Source organism: Mesitornis unicolor, unplaced genomic scaffold (genome assembly GCF_000695765.1).
Source record: "Mesitornis unicolor isolate BGI_N332 unplaced genomic scaffold, ASM69576v1 scaffold10385, whole genome shotgun sequence".
NCBI lineage: Eukaryota > Metazoa > Chordata > Aves > Mesitornithiformes > Mesitornithidae > Mesitornis > Mesitornis unicolor.
Window position 1 is genome coordinate 41,883 of NW_010184933.1, and position 24,296 is coordinate 66,178.

At 42.2% G+C, this 24,296-nt stretch overlaps 1 protein-coding gene across 1 annotated transcript in view; it reads right to left on the reverse strand.

The window, feature by feature from the left end:
* Positions 1–21,903, reverse strand: part of CARKD (carbohydrate kinase domain containing) — a 26,225-nt gene extending 4,322 nt beyond the window's left edge. Inside the window, exons 1-4 of the mRNA XM_010184664.1 lie at positions 21,792–21,903; positions 8,134–8,184; positions 7,949–8,053; positions 7,454–7,574 (exon numbers count right to left, since the gene is read on the reverse strand). Of these exons, the coding sequence (XP_010182966.1) occupies positions 7,454–7,574; positions 7,949–7,978 (151 nt within the window). The 5' untranslated portion in view covers positions 7,979–8,053; positions 8,134–8,184; positions 21,792–21,903. The remainder of the gene's footprint in view (positions 1–7,453; positions 7,575–7,948; positions 8,054–8,133; positions 8,185–21,791) is intronic.
* Between the last annotated feature and the right edge of the window lie 2,393 nt (positions 21,904–24,296).

Sequence of the window (24,296 nt, forward strand, 5' to 3'; positions counted from 1 at the left end):
GCGATTCGAAGAAAGTATGCCCTTTCAGGTGGCGTGGTTGTGGGTTTGGTTTTGTTTTTTTAAACACAGTGCTTTGGAGAAATTACCTCTAATTCTGCTACTCTGAAGATGGTATCTCACAGGATTTTCACTTTGAGGGCCTGAACTCCAGGCAGGAGGCAGGCTGGAAATCCTCTGTTCAAAAGCTTTGGGTCCTTCTGACTGACAGCTGAGCACAAGCCCCTGCTTATTAGCTGGATGTCACCATCTGCCGCTACTCTGTAGCCCCACAACCTTCCAGCCAGTTTTGAGCTGTACGGGAAAGCAGGATCTCCTCATGCCAGGCCAGTTATAATACCCCGCTACCAAAAAAAAAAGTGGTCTTTTGTTTGTGGTTTTTTTTAAAAAAACTAAGTCTGAAATATGTGCAGCCTCCCCCACAGGCAACAAGAAAAGCAGACCTTGGTACTCTGCACTGAGATGCTGGAAAACAAACCCACGCGATAGCTGCAAGGAAGCAGAATGACAGGAAATCCACTTGAGTGAGGGGGGAAAGGTAGGATGCTCAGGCAGCTCTTGCACAGAGGCTCGGTTCCTCAAAGGAAATCTCAAAATAAAAGGGTGATGAACATCACAGCAGGCAACGGGAAAAGGAATGAAAAACTCCTCTCAACTACAGTCACTGTTAAGAGCTTTTAAATAAAAGGAGGAATTTTAGACTACCATCAAGACAAACTGCCAAACCCGCAAAGGACAAAGTCTTCTTGATGCTTTTCGCAGCCTTCTTTTAGGCCAAAAAATACAAAACTGCTGTCTTCCCATTCCCCAGTCCATCATCCCAAAAAGTGCCTGTGACCCTCTGTGGAGATGGCTCAAGCAGTTCCTTGAAGGACCATGGGGGTGGCGTCCTTACATGCTGCATTGAGCAGTGACAACCAGTGGCAACGTTACAAGACCTGGATTAGATAGACACAGCTGAACAGTCGGCGACGATGCTGGGAAGGCGGACACTGTGATTCCCTGGAGAGATGCAGAGCGGTGTATTTACATGAGGATGAAGCATTTTTCAGTCTACTGCTCAGTGAAGCTATACCACGTTCAACTAGGGATGAAGATGTACATCAAAACGCCTAGAAATTGTGGTTCTTGGACTATCTGAGGAGATCAAGATGCGGCTGAGGGAGCTGGGTCTCTTTAGCTTGGAGAAGAGGAGACTGAGGGGCGACCTCATTCATGTTTATACATTTGTAAAGGGCGAGTGTCAGGAGGAAGGAGCCAGGCTCTTCTCTCTGATGTCCAATGACAGGACAAGGGGCAATGGGAGCAAGCTGCAGCATAGGAGGTTCAATCTGAACATGAGGAAAAACTTTTTTACTGTGAGGGTGACAGAGCACTGGAACAGGCTGCCCAGAGAGGTTGTGGAGTCTCCTTCTCTGGACACATTCAAAACCCGCCTGGACGTGTTCCTGTGTGACCTGGTCTAGGTGATCCTGCTCTGGCAGGGGGATTGGACTGGATGATCTTTCGAGGTCCCTTCCAACTCCCAATATTCTGTGATTCTGTGACTGTGTGCTGGACAACAAGGAAACTGCAAAGCCTGAAATCTCCACCATGTGTCAATGCTGAAAGGCAGCAACCAGGGCCACTTAAGGTCAATCAGTCTGACACCAGTCCCAGCCAAAATAATGGAGAGGGTCATCTGCAGTTCAGCTGACAGACCTTAAGAGATGGGAAAACACAATCAACGCAGCTCAAATTGGCTGTTGGGGCATGGTGTTTTGGTTTTTAGTAAGTCTGGGCAACCAAATCTGATGTCACTATTTCACAGGGTGATGAATTAAAAAAAATCACCTCAGTATCATTAACAATGATCAATATTTAATGAAAACTGACCTATGCTAAGTAACTTTCTACAAAAACCCCAGCTCCCTAGCACTTGCCCATAGAGCATACATATACATAAGATGAAATAAAAATGTCATCGTTGAAGAAATCACTGAATGAAGCGTGGCAAGGAGGAGATCTGCTAGAGTCAGAACAACCACAGCCCTATTCAACAGTTTCAATGTAATCTCCACAGACAGACAGCACATAAATATTGCCAGAGCTGCGCACAGCAAATACAACATGTCCCTCACATAGAGTCACCTGAATTTCTTGCTTACCTAAGCCATGGAAACAATTTGTACTGAAATCTGAGTGCAACAGAAACAAAAAACAAAGGCTGTCATACTGACAGAATATTGGAAAGAAGAAATTCAAGAGTTTTAGGCTCCACACAGTTCAAAATTCTGCCCTCTACTTCCTGAGTAACTATGGCCAAGTCATTTAGTAGGTCTATGTTTAATATATTTCAGGCCATAAAATGAGTTATCAGCACTCCCCTTTCAGCACTCCTTGAAGGTAAGATAAACATGAGCATTTGGGGAGGCATTCAGACCACGGTGTCACACTTAACTATACCACTGCCAGCAAGTTTTAAGCTGAAAGAACTCGCACCCCAAGCCGTGCTGGCTGATCAAAGCCCACAAGAATGACTCATTTATGGGTATTGTACGCTTAATTAAAACCCCACTCTGCTATGGAACTGGAAATAGCTGTCCTCTCCTTGAAGGAAAAAAATAATAGTAGTTTTGCTGAGATCGAGCACTCCGAGTTAACTGGGAAGCACGAATTTTGATATGGCTGTACACAGGCAGCCCTACCTACACCACCAGCTCCCCTAGACACATTACAGGTAGAAAATCAGAGGCCCGTGCAGTATGAGAAGTAACACGCGTCTGTGTGTACTTGATTCACGATGTTCACTGAGTAGTAGAAAAGGAAAAAATGCCAGGGATCCATTTTTAATGTTTTTATTTAGAACACTGAATGAGAAATACTGGACAGCTAGTTCAAGCTAAACACTTAATGCTGATAAAGAAGGCTAAAGAGCCTATGTGAAACATCACATTTACTGAGACTGCAGACCAAAGACAGCCTGGAGATTAAAATCTAACTTCTTCAATCTCAGACCTCTTGGACAAGTTCTCTGTGCTTGTGTCCTCTTACAGAGCAGGGGTATGACACTTATCCTAATGTGCTCGGAGACCTGTGCACGAAAGGTACGACCATTCTGACTGCTGATAGGATCCAACGGGATTAGATCAGCTAACATCAGCTACCCCACAGAACAACAAACGCTCCTGTTTAATTAAAAGGCAAAATAATACAGCTGTCAAAGATCACTGTGCTCCATCAAAGTGCAAGATTCAGGTTTAGACCATTATCAGATTTGAGTAAAATCTTTTACCAACATACGTCTCTGACCTGGCAGATATTCATACTAGTACGAAATTTCTCTTTTTCCTTTTGCAAGTCAGTTCACAAAAGCACACAGCTGGAGATTGTGGACTCCCAGAAACACATCCCAGAGCGCACAAAGACAGGGAAACTGAGATTAATGATGGGCTGGAAAAACCACTCAACTGATGTGGAAAACGTAAGCTGGCTTTTATATAAAGGGTGCTTATACTGTTATATTCCCTAATCACACTTTTAAAACTTAGATAGGTCCTTGAGTGTGAGACACCAGGCAATTTAAAATAAAATAATCCAAATGTTACATTATGTTTCCCGGACAGGTGCAGGAGCCAGGGGGTGGATGTGGTAACAGATGAGCAGGGCCAGGGGGGCAGCAGGCTGAGCTGTGCATGCAATGGAAAGCAGAGGGGACAGGGACTGTGACCTCCCTGTCCTGCTCACCCTGCAGAAGCAAGAGGTGACAAACGTGGTGCACTCAGGTTAAAACCTAGGCAGGACCTGCTGGGCAGCTGGACACTGAAAGAGCTTTCAGCTGGGTGAGCCAGGGACTGGCAAGCACTGCAGAGCTTCCTTTCCAGCTGTGCAGGGAATGGACGGCAGAAATTTGCAGCACTGCTTGCGGACTGATGGCAAGAGCCGGCTTTTTACCCCATACGCTTTACTCAGCAACGCCTCTCGCGTGTTTCTGTGCTCCTCTCGACCACAGCTGCAGCTGGGCAACAGGAGAGAAACTATGTTTGGCTACTGGCTCCAGGCAACAGTAGTCACAGGCAGGAGAGGGCTTGTTACCCATAAAGTCTGCCATTTGGAAGGGAGGAGAGGACAAACACAGGTACTGGGAAAAATACAGGAAAAACTTCTTATACCATTAAAAAAAATAAATCCAAATGCTCTACTTCAAGGACCTAGCCAAATTTTAAACATGTTAGGAACAAAGACTGGTATAACCACACTTTACTATTGACCAGTTCTCCAAAGAACAATAAAGAGAAAACCTTAGAGAGCTGTGCCATAGCGAATAAAAGCTGACTTACCTTTTACCCACAGGCTGAGTACTCATTCCTACCCTGGTCAGTGATGGCACTGATAGCACCTACCAAGAGCATGGTGAAGCTCATCTTTGTAGAGCAGGGAATCAACAACTGTAGACCAAGCTATAATGTGAAATTGCAAAAGGAAAGAGAAAAAGAGTATATAAAACTTAATTTAAAATCTTGGTCATTACGTTTACAGGGCAGTTGGCAGCTCATAACTGAAACAGAGACAAATTTTAGAAAAACCTCCTTTATAATGGGCATCTGTTACTGATTACACAGAGGCTCTGTACATGGTTCACTGCTGATTTTAAGGCTGTAAGAAACCATTGTCTAATCTGATCTGTAAAAACAAACATCAAAGGTGTCCAGATACTTCACAGTTTAGGAATCCATCAAAGTTCTAGGTATATTATTGTCAGAGCCAATTTCTTTGTCCATTAATAAAATCTGCCATACTCTTAATCTGAATTTATTAAGCTTCATATTCTAATCAGAATTAATGGTGCCTGTCTGCAGAGATTAGAGAGTTATCTGCTGACAGTAATCCCTCACCAACACCTTCATCCAGCTCACTATCACATCACCCGATAACCTTTTTCATCTTCAACAGAAGCAAATTGTCTATTGAATTCCCTACAGACTCTTGAATAAAAGTATTGTGAAAATAACCAGTACCATCACTCTAAACTATAAAGCATTCACCCTGCTGCAAAATCCTGCACCCTCAGAAAGCCTCCCCTCTGCAACAGCCAAGCACACAACACTAAAGCTACGTTGTTAAGTTTGCAACTTCTGTTTGTTCCTGGAGAGCCTTGAGATTTCCTTTCTACTACTGCCCCGTCCCCAAAAGCATGCATGCAGCCCATTCCCAAAGGAGACAGTTTAAAAGCGATATATGGAAACTACAGCGTCAGTGCGCAAAAAGCACTTGAGCTTGAGCAGGAAATGCCTGCAAACAGATACGGCTTAAGCATTACAAACTTTTCATAATAATTGATTGGGCTCAGAGGACATCGTCCTAAACCACTGATCTGGATTTCCCTCACACTGGAATCACGATGGATGTTGTCTTAGCTGGAAAAAAATGCCATCAGATCAAAAGAACTGACAGACCAAAAAAGCAGAACTGAAGAGCAAAAACCTGGGAGAGAACTGAAGGTCAGTGACACGACAACGTGTGCTGAGCTGCGGCACAGAGCAGGCAGCAGAATCTCCTTTCTGGGGGTAATTTTGCATTTGAGAAGTTTTTAAGAGACTGACCGATGATGGTAACGCCCAGACCCAAAGAACGTTCTTGTTCAGAGGAAGCTGAAGTCTGTAATTTCTGCAAAATTCTCAGGAACCGTCTTGCAAGCAACACAAGCCCTAAAACCCTGTGTTTGTAACAGGCATTATAACTGGTATTAAACCTGACAACCGCTTTCTTATGGCTCAGCAATGCTGCCTGTCATGTCTGTAATCCAGGAGAGGGAAGGCATCGGTGACAGAACCCAGGTAAGAGCAAGAAAGCAGCGAATAGCTGGGCATCAGACAACTGCTATAAAGGCACAGAACTGTTTTTATTTCAAATCAGAAAGCCACTTAACTAAGAGAAAATATCAGAACACAACACAGACAAACAGCAAGGTAGGAGAAAAAAAAACCCCAACAAAAAGCCCCAAAAGCACACAAGACATTCACCAAACTTGTGCCACATCTGAACACTCAAAATTGAAACTGGAAAAGAATTTCAGCTGTTTCCTGGTTTTCTGAACCCTGCATGACAAGAGACAGTAGAAACCGAGTGTCCCCTCTCTCCAGCAATGGCAGGGGTACACTTATCTCTATAACAGCTCAAAAAGAGAACAGAGATACACTAGGTAATGTACTCAATCTACAATGCTTACCCAGTTTTCCCAACATTCATTAATAAAAATCAACAGTATTGCATAAAAAGAACATGGTTGACGTAAAAACAGGAAAAGAAGATGCACTACAATGCTCTAAAGCTCTCTCGCTGGCATTAACTGGAGCCAGGGTATTTTATGTTCTGGCAGAGTTCACTGCCCCTTAGGCCTGGCCGGACTGTCCAAGGTTACAAACCAAGTCTGCTGTGGGTGCAAATATGAGAGCAGACCTCATGCAGAGTAATTTGGGTAGCACATAACCACAGGCCTTCACTACATTGGCATAGCTATATTGCTTCCAGATCCCAGCTTGCTCCACAGTCTGCTGCAGTATCTGTGCTGATGGGTGTACGTGAAGGTGGCTCCGCACAAGCCTGCTGTCACATTGCATCTGTTTTTCTGTTATGAAGGACTCCCATGGCTCCCAAGAATGAAATACTGACTGCATATACACAACAGTTCTGAAGCAGCATAAACATTTACCAGAGATTAGCAATTCAAGTAATGAGAGGCAGACCTGCTGCGTGTTATGTATGGGCAATAAGACCGAGTAGTCAAAATGCGACGAAGGCACTCGTGAATTAATTTTATACTGATCACAGTAAGCAATCAGTATAAAAAGCATCAGATAGACAGGTTATTTTATTACGTATACTTTAACCATATTAGTAAGTGACTGTTTAAACAAGTTGTAATGGCAATCCAGAGTTAACTTGCTTTGGTTTAAATTGTCAGGGCTAACACACAAGTCAGATAAGTTACATGTGTATCTACAGCCCCATGGTGGGCAGCATCGAGGAACCGAGCAGATCATGAACCTCAAGACATCTTCATTTTTCAGAACACACCGATATATGGTGAAACAACAATATTATTCTGCATTAATTTACCAATGACACTTGCACTTATATAGACCATCTCAGCTAAGGATTTTAAAACGGTTACAAAGATTAAAAAATTAATTTCTCAATACCTGTGTAATGTAAAGTAGGTTATAGCCACCTAAATGAGAAATAAAAACAGCAACTTCTTTCAGCAAATAAATTAAGTTGCACTCTTTTAAAAGATCGATTTACACAAATCATCTAAAGGTGATCTGCAAAGACAGACATCCCTTCTCTGCAATCTTCAAGGGGATGCAGTCAACCAATTACTATATATATAGTCCAACCACTGGACTACAACTTAAAGCAAAAAACCAACCAAATAAACACCCCCACATTGCTAAAAGCAAAAGGCTTCACTTACCTTTCTCTCCATCTGAAATAAGATCTCTCTCTCCCTTTTGAACAATTGTCAAATTCCCCATGGCTTGGCTGAGTCTTAATACACATCCATGATGATCACTACTGTCTACAGGGTCTCTAAGCTACAACACAAGAATTCCATACACAGTACATATTTTACTACTAGAACAACATATTCTAACACATACTACTTCAGCAGACGTATGGGGAGGGGCAAAAAAAACCCCCCAAACAAACATCATCAGTCTTTCCAGGTATTTTTTTCTATACTCACTGCAGTGCCAAAAAATGTGTAAGAAAGGGTCTTTAAAAAAGAGCTCTGTTTAAGAACATGCACTGCTGAGGCACTTATCCCATAGGATAAAAACTCAGAGAGTGCTTCTCTCACATACAAGAAACAGCACATAATGTTTAACCCAGTAAGAAGTTGTTAATTTTTAAAGACTAGAAAACTAAACTTGCATGTACTTAAGCATCAAAAAGGAAAACAGCTCACCATGGCTTCATAGAGTCTACTAAACTCCATATAGTTTGGAGTAAGAATAGCTCGCTGGTAGCCTTGGATAAGAGAAGGCTGCTGGGAAATGAGCCACAGTCCATCCTGCAAAAACCAGCAAGAAGAGCATTTACTGAACAGATTCTTATGTGTCAAACAACTGACTGAATCAAGAAAATACTTACTGCATCAATAATGATAGGAATTCCTTTCACTTTCGATTTTTCTATAATACCCTGCAAAAAATGCAGATATCTTTAAGATACTTGCTAATTTAAATCTTATAAGAGCCAAATCAAATTTATACAGTAAATCCAATGGTATAAGTTGTTTTTACAAAGTAAGATAGAAACAGAAGTCTGTTATATTCTCCAAACTAACATAAGACAGTTTCACATCAGCTGGTAATTTTACAGTGACATTGTTGTCTCCCTGGTTCAAGTACAAGCAGCGTCAGCAGGTTTTCCATGACTGATGCCTTGGTGTTGATACGCAAAGAAGCAAGCAATGTGACTCCCTCTCCCTGCTGTAGGAGGCATGCAATGCCAACGTAAGTCGTACACATCTCCAGTAAATAAAAAAGAGAAAGACCTGAACAACTATTGCCATGATAGCAATCCACCAGTAGCTGTAACACTAATTTGAGTTGCTTTTCTGCTGAGAGCCCCATTGTGGTATTTGAATTTACGGACAAAGAAACATCCCGAGACAAGCAGTACGTAAAACGTTATTTCACCTGTGTTCCTGGAGGTTTTATACTTTCAAAGCAAAACCAAAGCAGCCCAGCCAACAGACCATTTGCAAAGGTGTTTTTCAGCAAGCAGTAACTACCAGCAGACCGTCTGCCCTCCTCTTCTCTCCTAACCGAGCAGTGGCGATGACAGATACGCAAGGTTTTTAATGAGCCACGGCTGAGAGTCAGGTTTTCTGAATGTTGCTCGTTACCGACTTGCCTTTGAAGCTGGAGAGTTTATCTTTCTCCTGCATAAGATAACAGAGGTATCCATCCCAAAGTCTAATTATTTTTCAATGCTATTAAGCTCTTCGGATTACCTATCATATGGTACTGAGCTCCACAGGTTAGCAAGATGTTATGCAAGGAATAAGTAAGCAGTTTTTAATTAATGTTCAGGGTATTGAACTACCTCTGTTCTTGTATGGTGGTCAAAATAAACACTGTCCACCTTGCTTCCTGTAAATTATTAACTACGGCATAGACACATCTGCACTAACTCGCTCCTACCTGATTCTGATTTTTCCAGCATCAGTGGAAATCTTTCCCTTCTATTTTTAAACAGATGACCAGAATTTAGCAGCGTCCTTCAACCCAACACTACTTGTGTTTGTTTGGGCGTTGTTCGCACGCTGTAAAGTGTGAGACAGAAACACCACCCACCGCTCCAAGCCCCAGGACTTGTCTCAACACGCAGCTGCAGCTACATTAGAAGCCGCTGCAGAATAAAAACCCTTTCATGACACACACACACACTTGTACAGGTCTCAGCCTGGGCACTGCCAGGTGCCCACCCTTCTCAGGACGCCAAGGGAACACCACCACTCTTCCCTTACATTCAGCCACCGAAATAATTTTGAACCAATGGCAAGTTTCACACAACTCACACCATTCAGCTACTCCTAAATTATTCAAATTTATGAATAAGTACATTTAACAGCTGCGCAAGGATGGAATCTTAAAACGCACCTAGAATTAGTTGGGGCATATTGAAAAGCAGAGAGCCTTAATTTCAAAGCTTTTAAGAAATGTATGAACCAGAGTCATTTCTTTATTCATTAACCTTAATCTGCACAGATGCGCACAGCTCAGTTTTCCTTCACAGAAGCTGCACTGCTTTGCCCCTGCTGTGTTAAGTTCATTAACAGTTATGTTTAATTTGACTCACTTGGTTATAACAAAATAAGGCTATGGATCTAGCAACCCGGTTTATGGTTTGGTTTTTTTTCTGTATAAGTGAATGTTATGCACCCAACAGTCCAATTATTTTTGAACCATCCTAAGCTCTTCTGATTAGGTATCATACGGCAGTGAGCCCCAGAGGTTAGCAAGGTATGATGTAAGCAAGCATTCAGCTCACCCTCCCCCAATTTCTGAAGACGCAAATACCATTTACTGCAACCTTGTTTTCTAACCGGTTTTAATTAGAATATTTTTGTACATTACCAAACTCCTTCAGTGCACTTCAAATGATTACTGCTCCACTTCCCACTACCATGAATCACCAGTTTATTCTAGTATGTCAACTTCAGTAGGCCAGCCTCACTTTATTTTTTAAAAACAAAGTAAGACTTTCCCAACAGATCCCATGAGGAAGTCTGAAGGAAAACACCGGATCTCAAAAGTCTTCATCCTTCCAAACTGTTCTCTTAATTCATTATGAGCAATCCTGGGAACTAATTTTGCCAAAGCTCTGCTCCCAAAACAGTTGAGGTTTGGCTGCTGCTGTTACTGTTTGGCCTCTTTTCATCCTCATAATTGCCATCTCGACTACTGGTTAGAATTTCTGATTTTGTCTATGTATGTGTCTGACAAAAGGCTAAATCAAAAGTCCTGAAGATCCATTGTCCACCAAAAAAAAGTGTACGGAAAAGGGTGGAAGTTACAAGGCGTGAAAGCATACATATAGATAAATAGTTTCTGGAAGGCTGTGTCACTGCTACACTCCAGAGAAATAAGGCATTTCTTCCTAATAATGTTTTGAGCTCCTACCTCTATATCGTGTCCTCCACAATCCCGAGGCATCTGACCTCTGCTCTGCAGAGAAATTTCATCTTGCTAAGTAAAACCTACTGGCCAAGCAACTTTCATTGTGTACCGAGTCTCTGAGGTATCAATTTCCAATCTAACAAACTGAGCGATCTTTGCTGCTTCTTTCTCTCCTTATAAAACAAATAATCAGGGGATACTAAGTCCTTTGTCTTGTTTAGAAAGTTCATTTTTCATTTAAAAAACCCAATCAAACTCCGAAAGTGATTATTTTCCTTTCCTCTTTCTTCCTTAAACCCAGACAGAAACTGCTTGGAGCGAGACGAGGAACCTCAGAGAGGAAGTTCTGGGGAAGGAGGGAGTCATCTGGCAACCCTAATAAAGCAATAACAGAGAGAATAGAAGCCCCAGAACACAACCACCCGCTTGAAGGACACAACATCCATTGGAGAACCTCTGTCTCCTTTTGATTGTGGACAGGACCCATCTCACCTGCTGCCATATAAAGGTCAATGACCCACCCCTGGAGAGCCATTCATCCCATGTAGCTTAGACACCAAATTTAGGGTGGGACGAATCATCAGCAGACACACCTGTCTCTCCCCAGCCATCACAGGAGCAGAGACACTTCACTGCTTTATTTTTAGACACCAAGAATTAAGATCTGAAACACTTTAAACACTCTACTACTGCAGATAGTGTATATATAAAATTTACTTGCATAAGAGGTGCTTACAGCAAGAATGGCAACATCTTGTATGCAGAGTATTTTGTTCTTGAAAGCAAAAGTCGACTTGCAGCTGAATCTGTATCTCTGTATTGGCATTGATCTTCCCAGTCTAATACTTGTAGCATACAGAAGAACACTCACTGTTAATTGCACAGCTAACACTAACTCTGCTGTCACACCAAAACCTATTGAACTGTTGCTGATAGGACTCTATGTAAGTGCAAGAATTATCTGCTCGGTATTACCCCATGTAACAATTCTTTATATGGGAAAAGACGTAGAAGATAACGTTGCCAGTTAAAAATACTACGAAACGTTACTAAGACAAGACCTGAAATCCAAACACCAACCCCACAAGTGAGCAGCAATGCATACAAGTATCAATGACAAACCCAGACGTCACCCTTTCCCTTCAAATGGCGTTCTGAATATTAAGATTTTGGAGACTCTAGTTCCAAGATGTCCCAGTGCACTGCCTTTCTTTGCACAGAACAGATTACACCACAGCAGCAGTGGTTCAGCTTGGTGCAGAACAAGGCAGGAGCACCTCCTTCACTCGATCCCTGAGCACTCCAGGACATACTGAAATTAAGGACTGGACTCGTGGGGCAAATGTGGCAATAGTCATGAAGCAGAGAGGACAACGATGAGGAGGAGAGAGTGCCATGCTGCTGTCATCCAGCCTCATGACCTGTGTCCACAGGGGTTTGCAAAGACTGAAATTCAGATCCTTCCTCTGCGATACCCACAGCCAGGCCCAAATTTCAATCTCCTTACCTTTCGTGTAGAGAGTCCTAATATTGAGGGTTTGGGGAGTCTCTTGCTAAAGGTACTCTGCTCTCTATGAGCTAGCTAAATACTTCGTGACTCTCCGAAACAGTTATTACACAATCCCTAATACCTGAACGAGGAAAGGGAAACAAGTTCCAGCCCACTGTGATTAAAATTAGCAGTAATGAACGAACTCATGCTAGAACAAATCTGTAACAAGAGCTTCCTCTCCTAATAACTGAAGATCAAGTTTTAAAGTATCTACACTAATTAAGCCAAAGAGGAAATGACCTGGGATTCACGCATCCCATGAAGGGGATAACGCCCCACGCAGTTATCATTTGCTAATGGCACCAAATATTCGGCATTTAGAAATGCCCAAAATAATGTGTCAGTGATTGCAAATTTTGGTGGAGGTGGCTGAGGAGAGACAGAGGGGGTAAAATTAACCTGAATCTACTCCCAGTCTACTCTTCAAATACACAGTTTCCTGAAAAATCTTTGTTCTGTGACTGAGGACTCATATGGAAGCAACCTACTCAATAAGACCCGAAAAAGAAGTGTTGTCACAGTAGAAACCAGTGCTCTATCTGGGTAAAGGTAACCCTTCACTGTAACTGGGAAAATTTACAAAGAATTGATGTGTTTTAATTGATTCTTTCATTTTCATGGAAGTTACTCCTTGAAATGCAATGCATTCATTTCTGTAGAAACCTGTGTTCTCTGTCCCAGCTTTCACAAGGAAATTTTAAAATAGGTTCCCAAAACCAAAGTCCAATCTTTTTTTGAAAAACAAAACCACAGACCTCCCACACACTGAAACCAGAACAACACACACACACAAAATCAGAATCATTCAAGCTCAAAAAGATGGCAGGAGATAGAAGCTTGAAGGACTGAAATGACAGACTACTGCTGAAAGAGGGCACAGTAATGCAGGAAAGCATGATAGGAATTTATATATCTGATAGGATTTATCCATCTGACTGACTGCAGCTGTGCTGTGAAACACAAGATTCACCTGCACTGCACTGACATGGACATCCAGGACTCTCGCACACTTCCACAGCTATTATGGAAAAAGGGAATGGACCAAGATAAGCTGGTTGAGACACTAGATGCAAAAAACAGCAAGGAGAGGAATGGAGGGAACATGTGAGGGAGGAATAAATTGCTATGGAGCTTCTAGGTACAATCAAACGGTATCTCTAGAGCAGCCACCCTGAGGTACCTGGGTGCACTCATAGTGAGCACCCACAGCCTCTTCCTGACTCTGCAGTCAGTCTGGACTTTTCCATCTGAGCCCAGGAGCCAGCAGTAACAAACATACCCCATTTACTCTGCCTGCATACAACAGCATACAGGCTGGTTCTCCACGGCTCCTCAGAAAAGGCCATCATGACCAGTTTTGCCCTCAGCTGACGTAGTTTTACTTTTCAGCTTTTTTAATTAGGTGTGGATTGGCAGCAGAACACCTGCAATGACTATTAATAAATAGCATTAGTTGTATCACCACTTATGTTTTTCCTGATGAACTGGTTTAGCAACACAATAACTTCAGCATTTGGTGTTTGCAAAGGGAAGGATCAGGAAATTAGAGCCAGTGGTTTTAATAAAATATTGAATTTAAATGAAATACAGAGAAAACCACAATAGCCGCATACAAAGCAACATCTATCCCACAAGAGTAATTAATTTTCACTACAGATGCATCACACTGTCATCCTTCTACCTTGCAAAGGAAAGAGACTGCAGGCAAGGTTTCCTTTACTGACACCAGCTACAACACTGCATTTCCTACGTCCCTTCAAAAGTCATGTCTTGCCCTGCTCTTGGCAATATTCCTTAGCCATGTGCTCAAAAAGAAGTTCAAATTTCAGCACGCCATAATAATGGATAGCATCAACCACGATGACTCCAAACTTTTTAGGAAGAAGAATAACCTTGCCTTCAGCCCACGAAAGAGCGCTCTACTGCAACCTGCAAATGCCAAGTATGTCATTCAGTCTTCTGCTACATGTTCCAGAGTAAAGCTAAAATATCTCAGGAGAGCTGCTAAGCAGGTGAGGCTCTTTAAACAAGAGTTTGCACCCATACAACTTGCTAATAACTGGATTTCTAAGAGAGTGTAGTATCTTTGCTTGTCCAAAGAGGTAAGTGCCAGACCTTCCTTGCATTTGGGCAGTATGTGCCTTGCCAGGGGAACGCTGTGCCTGCCTTCACACATCTGTAACCCCAGTCAGCTGAGGCCTGCAGAGGCAGTCAATGCCACCCTATACTGTACTCCTAAAAGCTCAGACGCTACCTTCTGACACGTGGGTGACATTAAGGTGACTGACCGCGCAGTTTAGCTCTGCTGATCCAGTCCCTGATTTGACACCACAGGACTGAGCAGGGCTCCTGGCTGACCAAGCCGGAGTCACCAGTGTCGAGCTTCTGGTTCGGTAGAGACATGCAAATATGCATCACCTGGCACTAGGTAGGTCTCACACAACCTTAAATAATCAAAAAGGAGTGGCAGCCCCTTTTACAAAGAACCATCTACTGAAAGCTAGGATCAGAAACTGCTGTTGAAATGCCACCTATAATTGCTTGTATGTTCCGCATGGATGCTGCTCTCATCCAACAATCCCGAATCCAACGCTTTGTCTGGAACAGAGAGATAAAAGGGATGAAACAGCCAGAAATTTCCCTGTAAATGCTGCAGCTGGAAGCATTTCTGCACAACCCCCTCCCCAAGGTGCCCGGAAAGAACAAACAAGTTCAGCCCCAACATGCTGCAAACCAATTCCTACAAATAGGCACTGAAAGCCCTAGGAAGCATTTCTGCACTCCTTGCTTCAAGCCTGGATAAATGCAGAGTTAGCAGGGGCTCAGCTGCGTAGAGGTCAGGATGCAGCTCTGTGGCAGAGATGCTTGGAAAATGGGCTTGGCAAGCAGAAGTTTGTAATTCTGCACAGCCAGAGGTAGGCAAATATCTCAAAGCTCAGGCTGTGCTCAAGGCTGCAGTCAGGGTTGGCGGGGGGCAGGGAGAAGCTTCTTGAAATATATTCTATTCGATACAGGTTTTGAAAAATGTTACAAATGGAGGTCCAGTGTTTAAGACTCTTCACATTAGAGCCATATTTTCAGTAACTGGTTTTGCTTCTTTTTATGTACCCACTGGTGGAAACACGCCGTTAACTCTGAAACTTGCTTGGATTAGTTCCCACAGACTGACCCAAGAGCTCATCCTCCTTTCAAAACTCAATGTCTCTCTGTGGATGAGATTTATATAAATCACCTTTAACTAGTCTAATTGCCTGAGTTTTACTTTATATATCCCTGTACGCATACCTATCACTAGCTCATTAATCACTCCACTAAGCCCTGAACCCCACATAAGAAATGATTAACTACTGACCACCACTCATGCTATTTGAATGAAGAGTCAGGTAACACCAACGAAGACCCTTTCTTTGAAACAAATAGCTTCTTTATCTCATGGTTTATGCTCCGTTCAATTTAACTAGGTCTTTTGTCTTTTAACTGTAGTACCACATGCTAGGCTCTGTTTTCCAAAACAGATTTTCAGGTGCAGAGGAAAATTTCTCATTTAAGCCAGGCAGAGGGAGATACCGGCTCTAAAGAGTAACCAATACATCATGGAGCTCATTAAGTGCTTTGGGAAATGGTAAAAGCTGTTATTAAAACTAACAAAGCTGAAGATGCCGTAGATGGCAGCTCATCAAAACTGTTCTTCTCTACATTAAAAAAAAGAAGAGATGAGAATGATCCACTTGTAGATCCCTCTTCGAATTCAAAGTAGATCACCGGCTGTCGAACTGGAAGGAAAACTGCAGCCAGCAGTTTCTTAATATCTAAATTCTTTAATAAGTGACATAATCAAAAGTAGTGCCTGACCATGAGACACAATGAAATAAAGCAAAAGCCTCTGAAATAGTATCTTAGTCATGCAAAAAACCAGAGCACTTCTTTTTAGCTATCTCTCCCCCCAAATTCGTGATCAACCGGGCACCACTTGAGAAGCTACATTTATACACTTCTATCCACAAACACACACAAATCCAGTTTAAGCAATTATCCTGTTTACTACAACCCGAAGTAAAAAAATCAGAATAAGTGACAGCACTAAGTTTTCTCATGCTGTCTCATCCACTGAACGTTTGCACTCACAAAGCAAACACTACAAGGTTTCCAATTTATGGCTGATTATGTTAGTGTTAAGACTTGGCTTAAGATATTCATGGTCAGCTGTTGGCTTTTTCTCTTAAAATAAAGCAAATAAACATAAACTTAGAATGAACTCTGGAGCTTATCCCTGCCAAGTTCTTTTTACGGTTTCTAGCTGAATGATGCTTAGTTGAAAAGGTATCCAATTCCAGCGTTTTGCTTACAAATGCTTCTAAGTATCAAAATCAAGTTCAACGACAATATAAGCATACACAGAGAAAGCAAATAATATCCCACTTCACACTGTGAATGACTTTCATCGAGATCCATTACACATATTAGAAAATAAATTCTGCTTGCAAGTTGTATAAACCTGTATTAAAGGTCCCGTTAGCATATTTTCAAACACTGCTTTTCTAACCAAGACATTTACAAGGAAGCCACAGAATACTAATAGTTTTTAGCACAAGCAGCAAGAGCTCTTAGCACAACCAAGAGGATCGGTCTGCCTCGAGCTGCCATTCCCAATCTTTATCCGCACCCGTGCCACCATCCCAGAGAAAGAACTGCATCCCATCCCAGCAACTGCCCCATCTTAGGTGAAATACATCCACAAATTCTCTCACCAGGCTGTTTGAAAGCAAGAAGGCTTAGCTAGTAAGAGTAGTTTTTCACTGGGTACTGCTTGTGGTATGTACATAGGTACTGGGGCCTGAGAGAAATACACTTTAGACACACTCTCACAGCAGGTGCACATCCATGCTCTCTGGTTTTTGTCTCTGCAGTACCACGGGCACAAGATCCCATCCACCTCACCTCCTCCCAGCCGAGGGCTGAAAGTGGCGTGTCCTCGCTGCTACTTCAGCTCCTTGTGAGCTGCTGAATCCCTGCAGCAAGAACCTCCAGAGGACTTTCCAGAGGGTACCAACAGGGCAAGGAGCAAATGCGTGTGACACACACTGAAGAATTCACTTTTTAGTAAATAAATAATTCTGCTAACTTGAGTAAACATGAGCAGTGGTTCCAAAGAGTAACACCTCCTGTTGCCCACATACGTACCTGGTGGTAGGTACCACACACAATACCACTCATCTGTCAAGTGGAGCATTAGCCTGCGATGCTTCTCAGGTGTCTTATGTCTGGTACAAACAGAACCCAGGGGGCTGCTCAGATATCATGAGGAGAAGGCTTCTCAAGGCCCATAGCGGCAGATTTAGCTTTAATAGCCTGCTATGACAACAAAAGGTGGCTCTGTATTCTGGAGTCCTCTTGATCTTGCAAAAGCTAGTGCAGATAAGTGCACTGAAGCACCTGGTCCCATTCCCACAATTTATTAAGGCTCTGAAGTGTTGCCTAGATCCTGAAGGCTTGAAAGGGGGAAATTAACCCAAAAACAAACACAGAAAGGCTGATACCTCAGCTGAGGCGGAACTGAGAATCCACCTGAGAGAATTTCAAATAGGCTCTCTCTGGGCACACTCAAACAAGGTGAACCATGACAACAGCCCAAACCTCTCCCATCCTTTGCTAGTTGTTAATTATAGCCAAGACATTTCTATACAACCTTAAGATGATGTCACTGGGGTGGAAAAAGGAGATTTCCGAAATTTATATCCCACCAAACAGCAGAGACCTTTAAGGGCAAATGACTGCCTGAGGGTAGCACTGCAGGGTGAGGGGGCTGGGGGAAGAGAAACAGCAATGGGCAGAAATGGCAGCTAGGCAGGGCCTCAGCGAAAAGAAGAACCCAGGCGCCTATTCAAGACATTTTCTTGGAGCTAATACAAAGACTGAGAATTGAGCAAGAGGAACAAGTATACAGTTTGAGAATCAGTCGATTTTACCATGTAATCTGAGTTACACAGAGCCATTCTTGCTATTAATCACTACCTCCCTTACGGGAGGGAAGCAAGCGTGCGCTGCTGAAAACAGCAATGTAACTTTGCTGCTGCAAAAAACAAACCACAGCAAGACTGGAGCGGTAGAGTCCAGGATTCAGTGTCACCACCTCAGGGAGGGAGGCAAAAAACCCAGTGACGATGCCAGTCTCAAAGTCATACTTCAGTTAAGGATGGGGGCCTTCATAAGGATGAATGCTTTTCTCTACCTGATCCCAACAGTAACTACTATTGCACCAACAATTCTGTCTCAGCCTGTTTGACCACAAAACCAGTAATGAACCAAGTAAAAGATTCACTGAACTTGGAAGCATAAAATTTGTCAGGAGCATCACATTCATGCCAGAAAGGAGTAGGAGGAGAAAGGAGATGAGAAGAGGCTGGAACCTGATACAGGACACAGGCAGGAGTTCCCCTACTTTCAAGCCTCAGGCTACAAGAAAAATCAGATCAGAGTAAGACCAGGAGTGCTGACGTCTCCGGAACAGCTGAATGAAGAACGCTGTGGTGGGTAGATACAACAGGGACAATAATATTGGTGCTGTGTGAAAAAAGAGAACATCCAAGAGCTTTGGAAACATGCTGCTTCTAAGCACTGACAGAGGACAGTTGTAGGGCCTTTGGCCTTGCTTCCACACGGCAGCTGAACTCTTTCTCAACAGAGTCTGAACCCCCAGCAGCAGCACAGCAACTGAGGTGAACTTGGGAATGGTACTGTCACCTCTGGCCAGAATCAGTCACAGACACTGAAAGGGAAAAGCAGATTGCCTGATACCGCCTGAAATGAAGCTGGCTGTGGTGGCCAAGCTCCACACCAGATGTGCTAACAGCATTTCAGAAGCCTGAAGTAGAATAGGGAGCGGAGATGTTTCAATCTGCACACTCCAGAGCTGAGGAGCAAAAACATGTTTTTATTCCTTTCTTTTGACAAGAAATAGCTCAGACTGCTTTTCTGCTCCGGAGTTGGAGGGTCTAACCAGGTCAAGACTGTGATTGCCACATCTGCATGGGATCCAGCTGCACAGCTATTAGGATAACACCAAATGCTTCCTTTAGGAGATTTTTCTGAAGTTGCAGCTCCTCGTCCTGCAAACCCATGGCTAGGAAGCTCTGACAGAGCATCAGCCCTCAACCAGGCAATTGAGCAATAGCAGGTGAGGGTTTTGGCACAGACCCACACAAGCAGTATATGAGAGAGGGATGTAACTTGTAGAGTGGCTTCTTGTATGAGGACTCATAAATGGAATTCCAACCCAAACCAGACAATCACCATTGGGATGTATTTAAAGAGTATCGCTATGTTTTTGAGGGAAAAAAAATAAATCAAAGGAAACTGATCACAAGGCGCTGCTTTTCCATCAGATTGTTGAAAGGAAAAGCTTACTGCATTAGTATCTCAGTTTCTTAATGCTCAGAAAAGAGAAGCAGCCCTAACACACGAGTGTTTGGGCATGCACAATCACTGGCAATGTGCAGGCACAATGCTGACACGAACCACCATAACAACAGCATCAGAGAGGTGACAGACCACTGTGCCTCTGCACTTTAATAGGGCAGGAGGAGGAAGAGGGGAAGCTTTCTCCCATCCTCACTGCCACTCCGATACAAAACCCTGACCAGAAAGCAGACACTGATCTACGTCTCAGCCCTGCATTCGTGTCACAGCATGCTGAGGTCAGCTTAAAGGAAAAATAGAAAATTATATACCAAGCCAGCCTCCTATAAGAGTTTAAAATAGCAATGCTATCGTCACCTGCATTATTTCTTGAAGGTAAGAAGTGATAGAAAGCTTAAAATTGACTGCTGAAGCATGAGGGAGACTCAGCCTTTCTTCAGCACAGAGAAACACCACTCTTCCTCAAGCAGGCAACCAGGGTTCACTTGTCCCCAATAACATGTCCTTAATAAAGCTTTTGGCTGAACAAAGAATTAGAAGATTATGGTAGCTGGATTAAAAAAAACAACCCAACACTGGGTAACTAATGAAAATTTAAAAAATTACAGCGAAGCCAAAGAACTTGAGCTTTATTGTGACTCGCAATTAGTAAGGTCAGATCCACACCTCACGTGAACGTGGGCTGAGCTTTCAGCGTGAAGTAACTTCCAAACGTGCTGTCTCCACTGGCTGGGTTTGTTTCTTTAACTTTAAGCCAGCTCACACAGGACAGCCAGGCTGAAGTAAAAGTATGCTTGTAATTCACTAAGAAAGCACTATTATTGTTAGCAATGATGGGAAAAAAATACAATCAAGGACTCTTCCAGATACTCCTGTAATACAGATAAGCACCTTGACAGATTTTTATAAAACCCAGATGGAATTCTGATATAAAAGCAGCTTATGTTAGGTATCTTAGATATTCTAAATGAATTCCTGTTTTCTTTTATTCAAAGTAGTTTTCCCTCAGGAAAAACAACCTTAATATTTTTAAAAACCAAGGAAAAAAGAAAAATCATTGTGCAAAATTTTTTTCTATAAAAAGAATTCTGAAAAAAATGTTTTCCAAAAAGAGTAAAAACTCTGTTGAAATTATTCATTCAGAATAGAATCCAATTTCTTGATCAGCTGTAATAAAAGTATCTTTTCTTTCTTTCCAAATCCATGTTCTTTATTAGATTTGTACCTCTATATTAAAAACCAAAAATTTTTTAGAAGCAGGAGAATTAAAGAAGCAAAGCGCTCCAATAACAACTCTCTCTAATAAAAGCCCAGCACAACCACCCTCTATAGCTCTCAAGGTATTCTAAATTACTTGAACATCGTGGTCTCCAGTCTCCTGCCCTTCTCAGTTTTGCAGTTTCACTGTGTAACTGTCAACATTTCTGTAAACTACGTTAATTCCACTTGCTGGTACCACTGATTAATTCAGTACTACTTCTCAGGAAGAAAAACATTCTAAAATTGTACAAACTAGATTGACATTAGACCAAAAGATACGCTTTGAATGTACAAAGATGTGTTGACAGTAATACAAGCCATCATTTGGAAGATGGTGTCAAGTACTTATTATTTAGAGTACAGAACTATCTAAGCTCATGTTTTCAGCTCTCTGCCGAGGCTTGACAGAAAATAGGATTACCTCTTTATCCAGAGGAGAAATCTGCAACATTTTATAAATAAGAGTATTATTCTTTATTGCAAGGGGACACAATCCTTGTTCTTTGGAACCTCTCCTGATGCAAATTGTCAAACATGGTTCCGAAAATTAGGAACTTGAACTCGGATTTATCACAGTACAGGTGCTTTGCACCTAAGAAAACGCAGATCCCTTTACCTAGAGGTGCCAATGTCTATTTCTTAATTACCGACTTCCACAATCAAAACAAAAGCAAATCAAAACAACCATGTGGGTGCCTAAAATTCTGAGCAATGCTTACAGTTTAACAATGAAGACCATGACTAAGAGCTGTAATATTCAGTCAACAATAGTTTATTAAATCTGTTATTTAGTAACCCTAGCAAAAACATTTGTGTAATCATGTAAAAGAGAGGAAATTGGTGAATAAAACTCAACATAAAGACACAGAATAAAATATCAGTATAGACATTACCTTAGCGTTCTCAAGTAGAACTTCATCTCTACCTAAGCCAGGTCCTATGACAACCGAATGCAGCCGTGGTAACCACTTTTCCACTTCATGGATAGCATTGGGACTGTCACTAAATGAAATTGAGAAGAAAAAAAAGTTTTAAAAGGCTTCATTTTAGTATTCTCAGAATCTAAGTTGAAGATGCAAGAAGTGTTTCCTATATTGAGTGTCAAGCAATTTTATTCTCTAAACTATAAAAAATTCTGTGACCCAGGAATATGGAATAGTTGTCCAAACAGCTAAAATGAAACATTTCTCTGTATCCACTCCTTAGGAGATACCACATAGAAATGAAGAGGTAATTGCAAGTATCCACTATGTTTGTTACAAAATAAAAAAAAACCAAAACCCGAGTAGGAAACCAGCAATTCTTACAGTACATTGCAATTCCCTATTTAATGCTTCTTTGCAGAGACTGCACCTTGGAGAGAGATCCACCATCTCGCAGGTATATACTGCAGCTTGCTGGAAATGATGCAATTATTAATCACCCTGCATGGCAAAATGAGAAATCTACTCCTATGGTTTGTTGTCTGTTGCTTCATAAGCATTTGTTCCAACTGAATTACAGCCAAATTGTCCTCTTTCCCCAATAGGCAACAGAAGAATCAAGCTTTTCAGCCAGGGCATTATCTGCTTGTAATGCTTAAGATTTCTGTAGCATTCAGGTTTTGTCTGCATTGGAAAACTGATGAGAAAATCCACTGCCAAATATAGCTGCCACAATACAGCATTCAGCCGCCGACCAGAACTGTTTATTTTGCTCTGATCAGTTTTGTTGTGTAAATAGGTCAGAATATTTTGAAAGCACTGCCCAACAATGTCAGTTAATCCTTACTGACAGTACAGAGGGAAAATTTAGCCTCCCTCCCTCCCCACCTCTGACATAAGTGATGACAATAAATGAACATCTTAACTGAAGCATGGGGGAATAAAGCTCCCTATAGGCTAAGCGAGGAGGTACTATTTGATAGCATTACTCAGAATATTTTGAGCTTGCAATACTCCGACAAAGCTCTATTATTATTACGGATGAAAGCCCTGTGCGTATTTTTCATAACCAGCAGCTGTACCGATAGGACGCTCCACTTGGGAACAAGTGTTTAGCTGGCGTCTGGCAGCATCAGCAAATTCCATGACCATTTCTGCAAGTGCCAAGCAGGAGCCCGAAGCTTGTTTGCAGCTGCACCAAGCGAGGCGGCCTCCTCCAGGCCGCAGGGACGCGGTGGTGCCTCAGGCCTGGCCACGGCCTAGCTGTCCCCTCCGCCCACAATGGCCGCTTCAGCTCCAGCTCCCCAAAGGCGCCCGGTGCTGACACCACAAAACGGCTCTGTCAAAACAAGACTGCTGGGTGGAAGCGGTGACCCGCTGCAAGGGCAAGGGGGACGACGAGCCACGTGAGGACACCTGTGTCCCTGAAGCGGTCCCCCGCTTAGCGCTGAATTTCCATTTGAGCGGTGCAGCTCCCTCCCGTCTCCTCTAACTCACATGGAAAGAGCAGCGGCTTGAGAACTGCGAGACAGCTCACTTTGGTTTATTTTTTGTCACCTATGAGTTTACAATGTGGATACAGGCTGGAAATAAAAATGATTAAAAAAATATTTAAAGCACTATTAAAAAAAAACCACCAACCCAGTTCTTTTTTATGTGGCAGGTCGAACATGTGAAAAACTGTCCATGAACCAAACTCTAATAAAACATCACCATTTCTGAATGTGGACCGCTTTTTTATTCACATGCTGAAACTGACTTAATCTCTAAAAGAGCAATAAATATCTCAAATATATATCTTTCTCAAATAAACATCTCATACCTATCTATATATCATATGGATATAAGAATGCTGCTATATATATAAAGATGTTTGAATGCATTGGATTCAAAATACCTTTCAACAGTAGATGTCAAACATATTAAATAAGTGTTCCACTAAACTAAGAACAGAGCCATAGATAGTATCATAACTGCTCTGCTCTTTTACAGATATCTCATGCAAATAATCTCAAGTTTGCCAATTTATTTCTATTCGGGATTGAAATAAGACAATTTTGTCTCCAACCCAATCGATAATGCACACTCTTCAAAACAAAGCCATCTCTTGGGAAATGAACAGTCCAACATTAAGCCACTCCTGCTCACTTTGCCTCTGGTAATAATAAAAACCTACTGTAGAGCTTTTAATCTTCAAAGCATTTTACAAACATTATGTTCACATAACTCCTTCGCAACTTCACATCAAGGAGCAACCCAAGGCATATGAAGGGCCAAGAGATTTCAAATGGTGATAATGAACTATTACATGGCAGTATCAGCTATAAAAACATGCTGTAAAGCAACTGAGGGATTTTGATTCCTCATAAAGCAAGCGGCACAAACACCGCCTCAGAGAAGCATCATGCCAACTTCACTTTCAGATTCTGGATGTTCACAACAGCTGCAACTAAGGACATCTTACAAATATCCCGT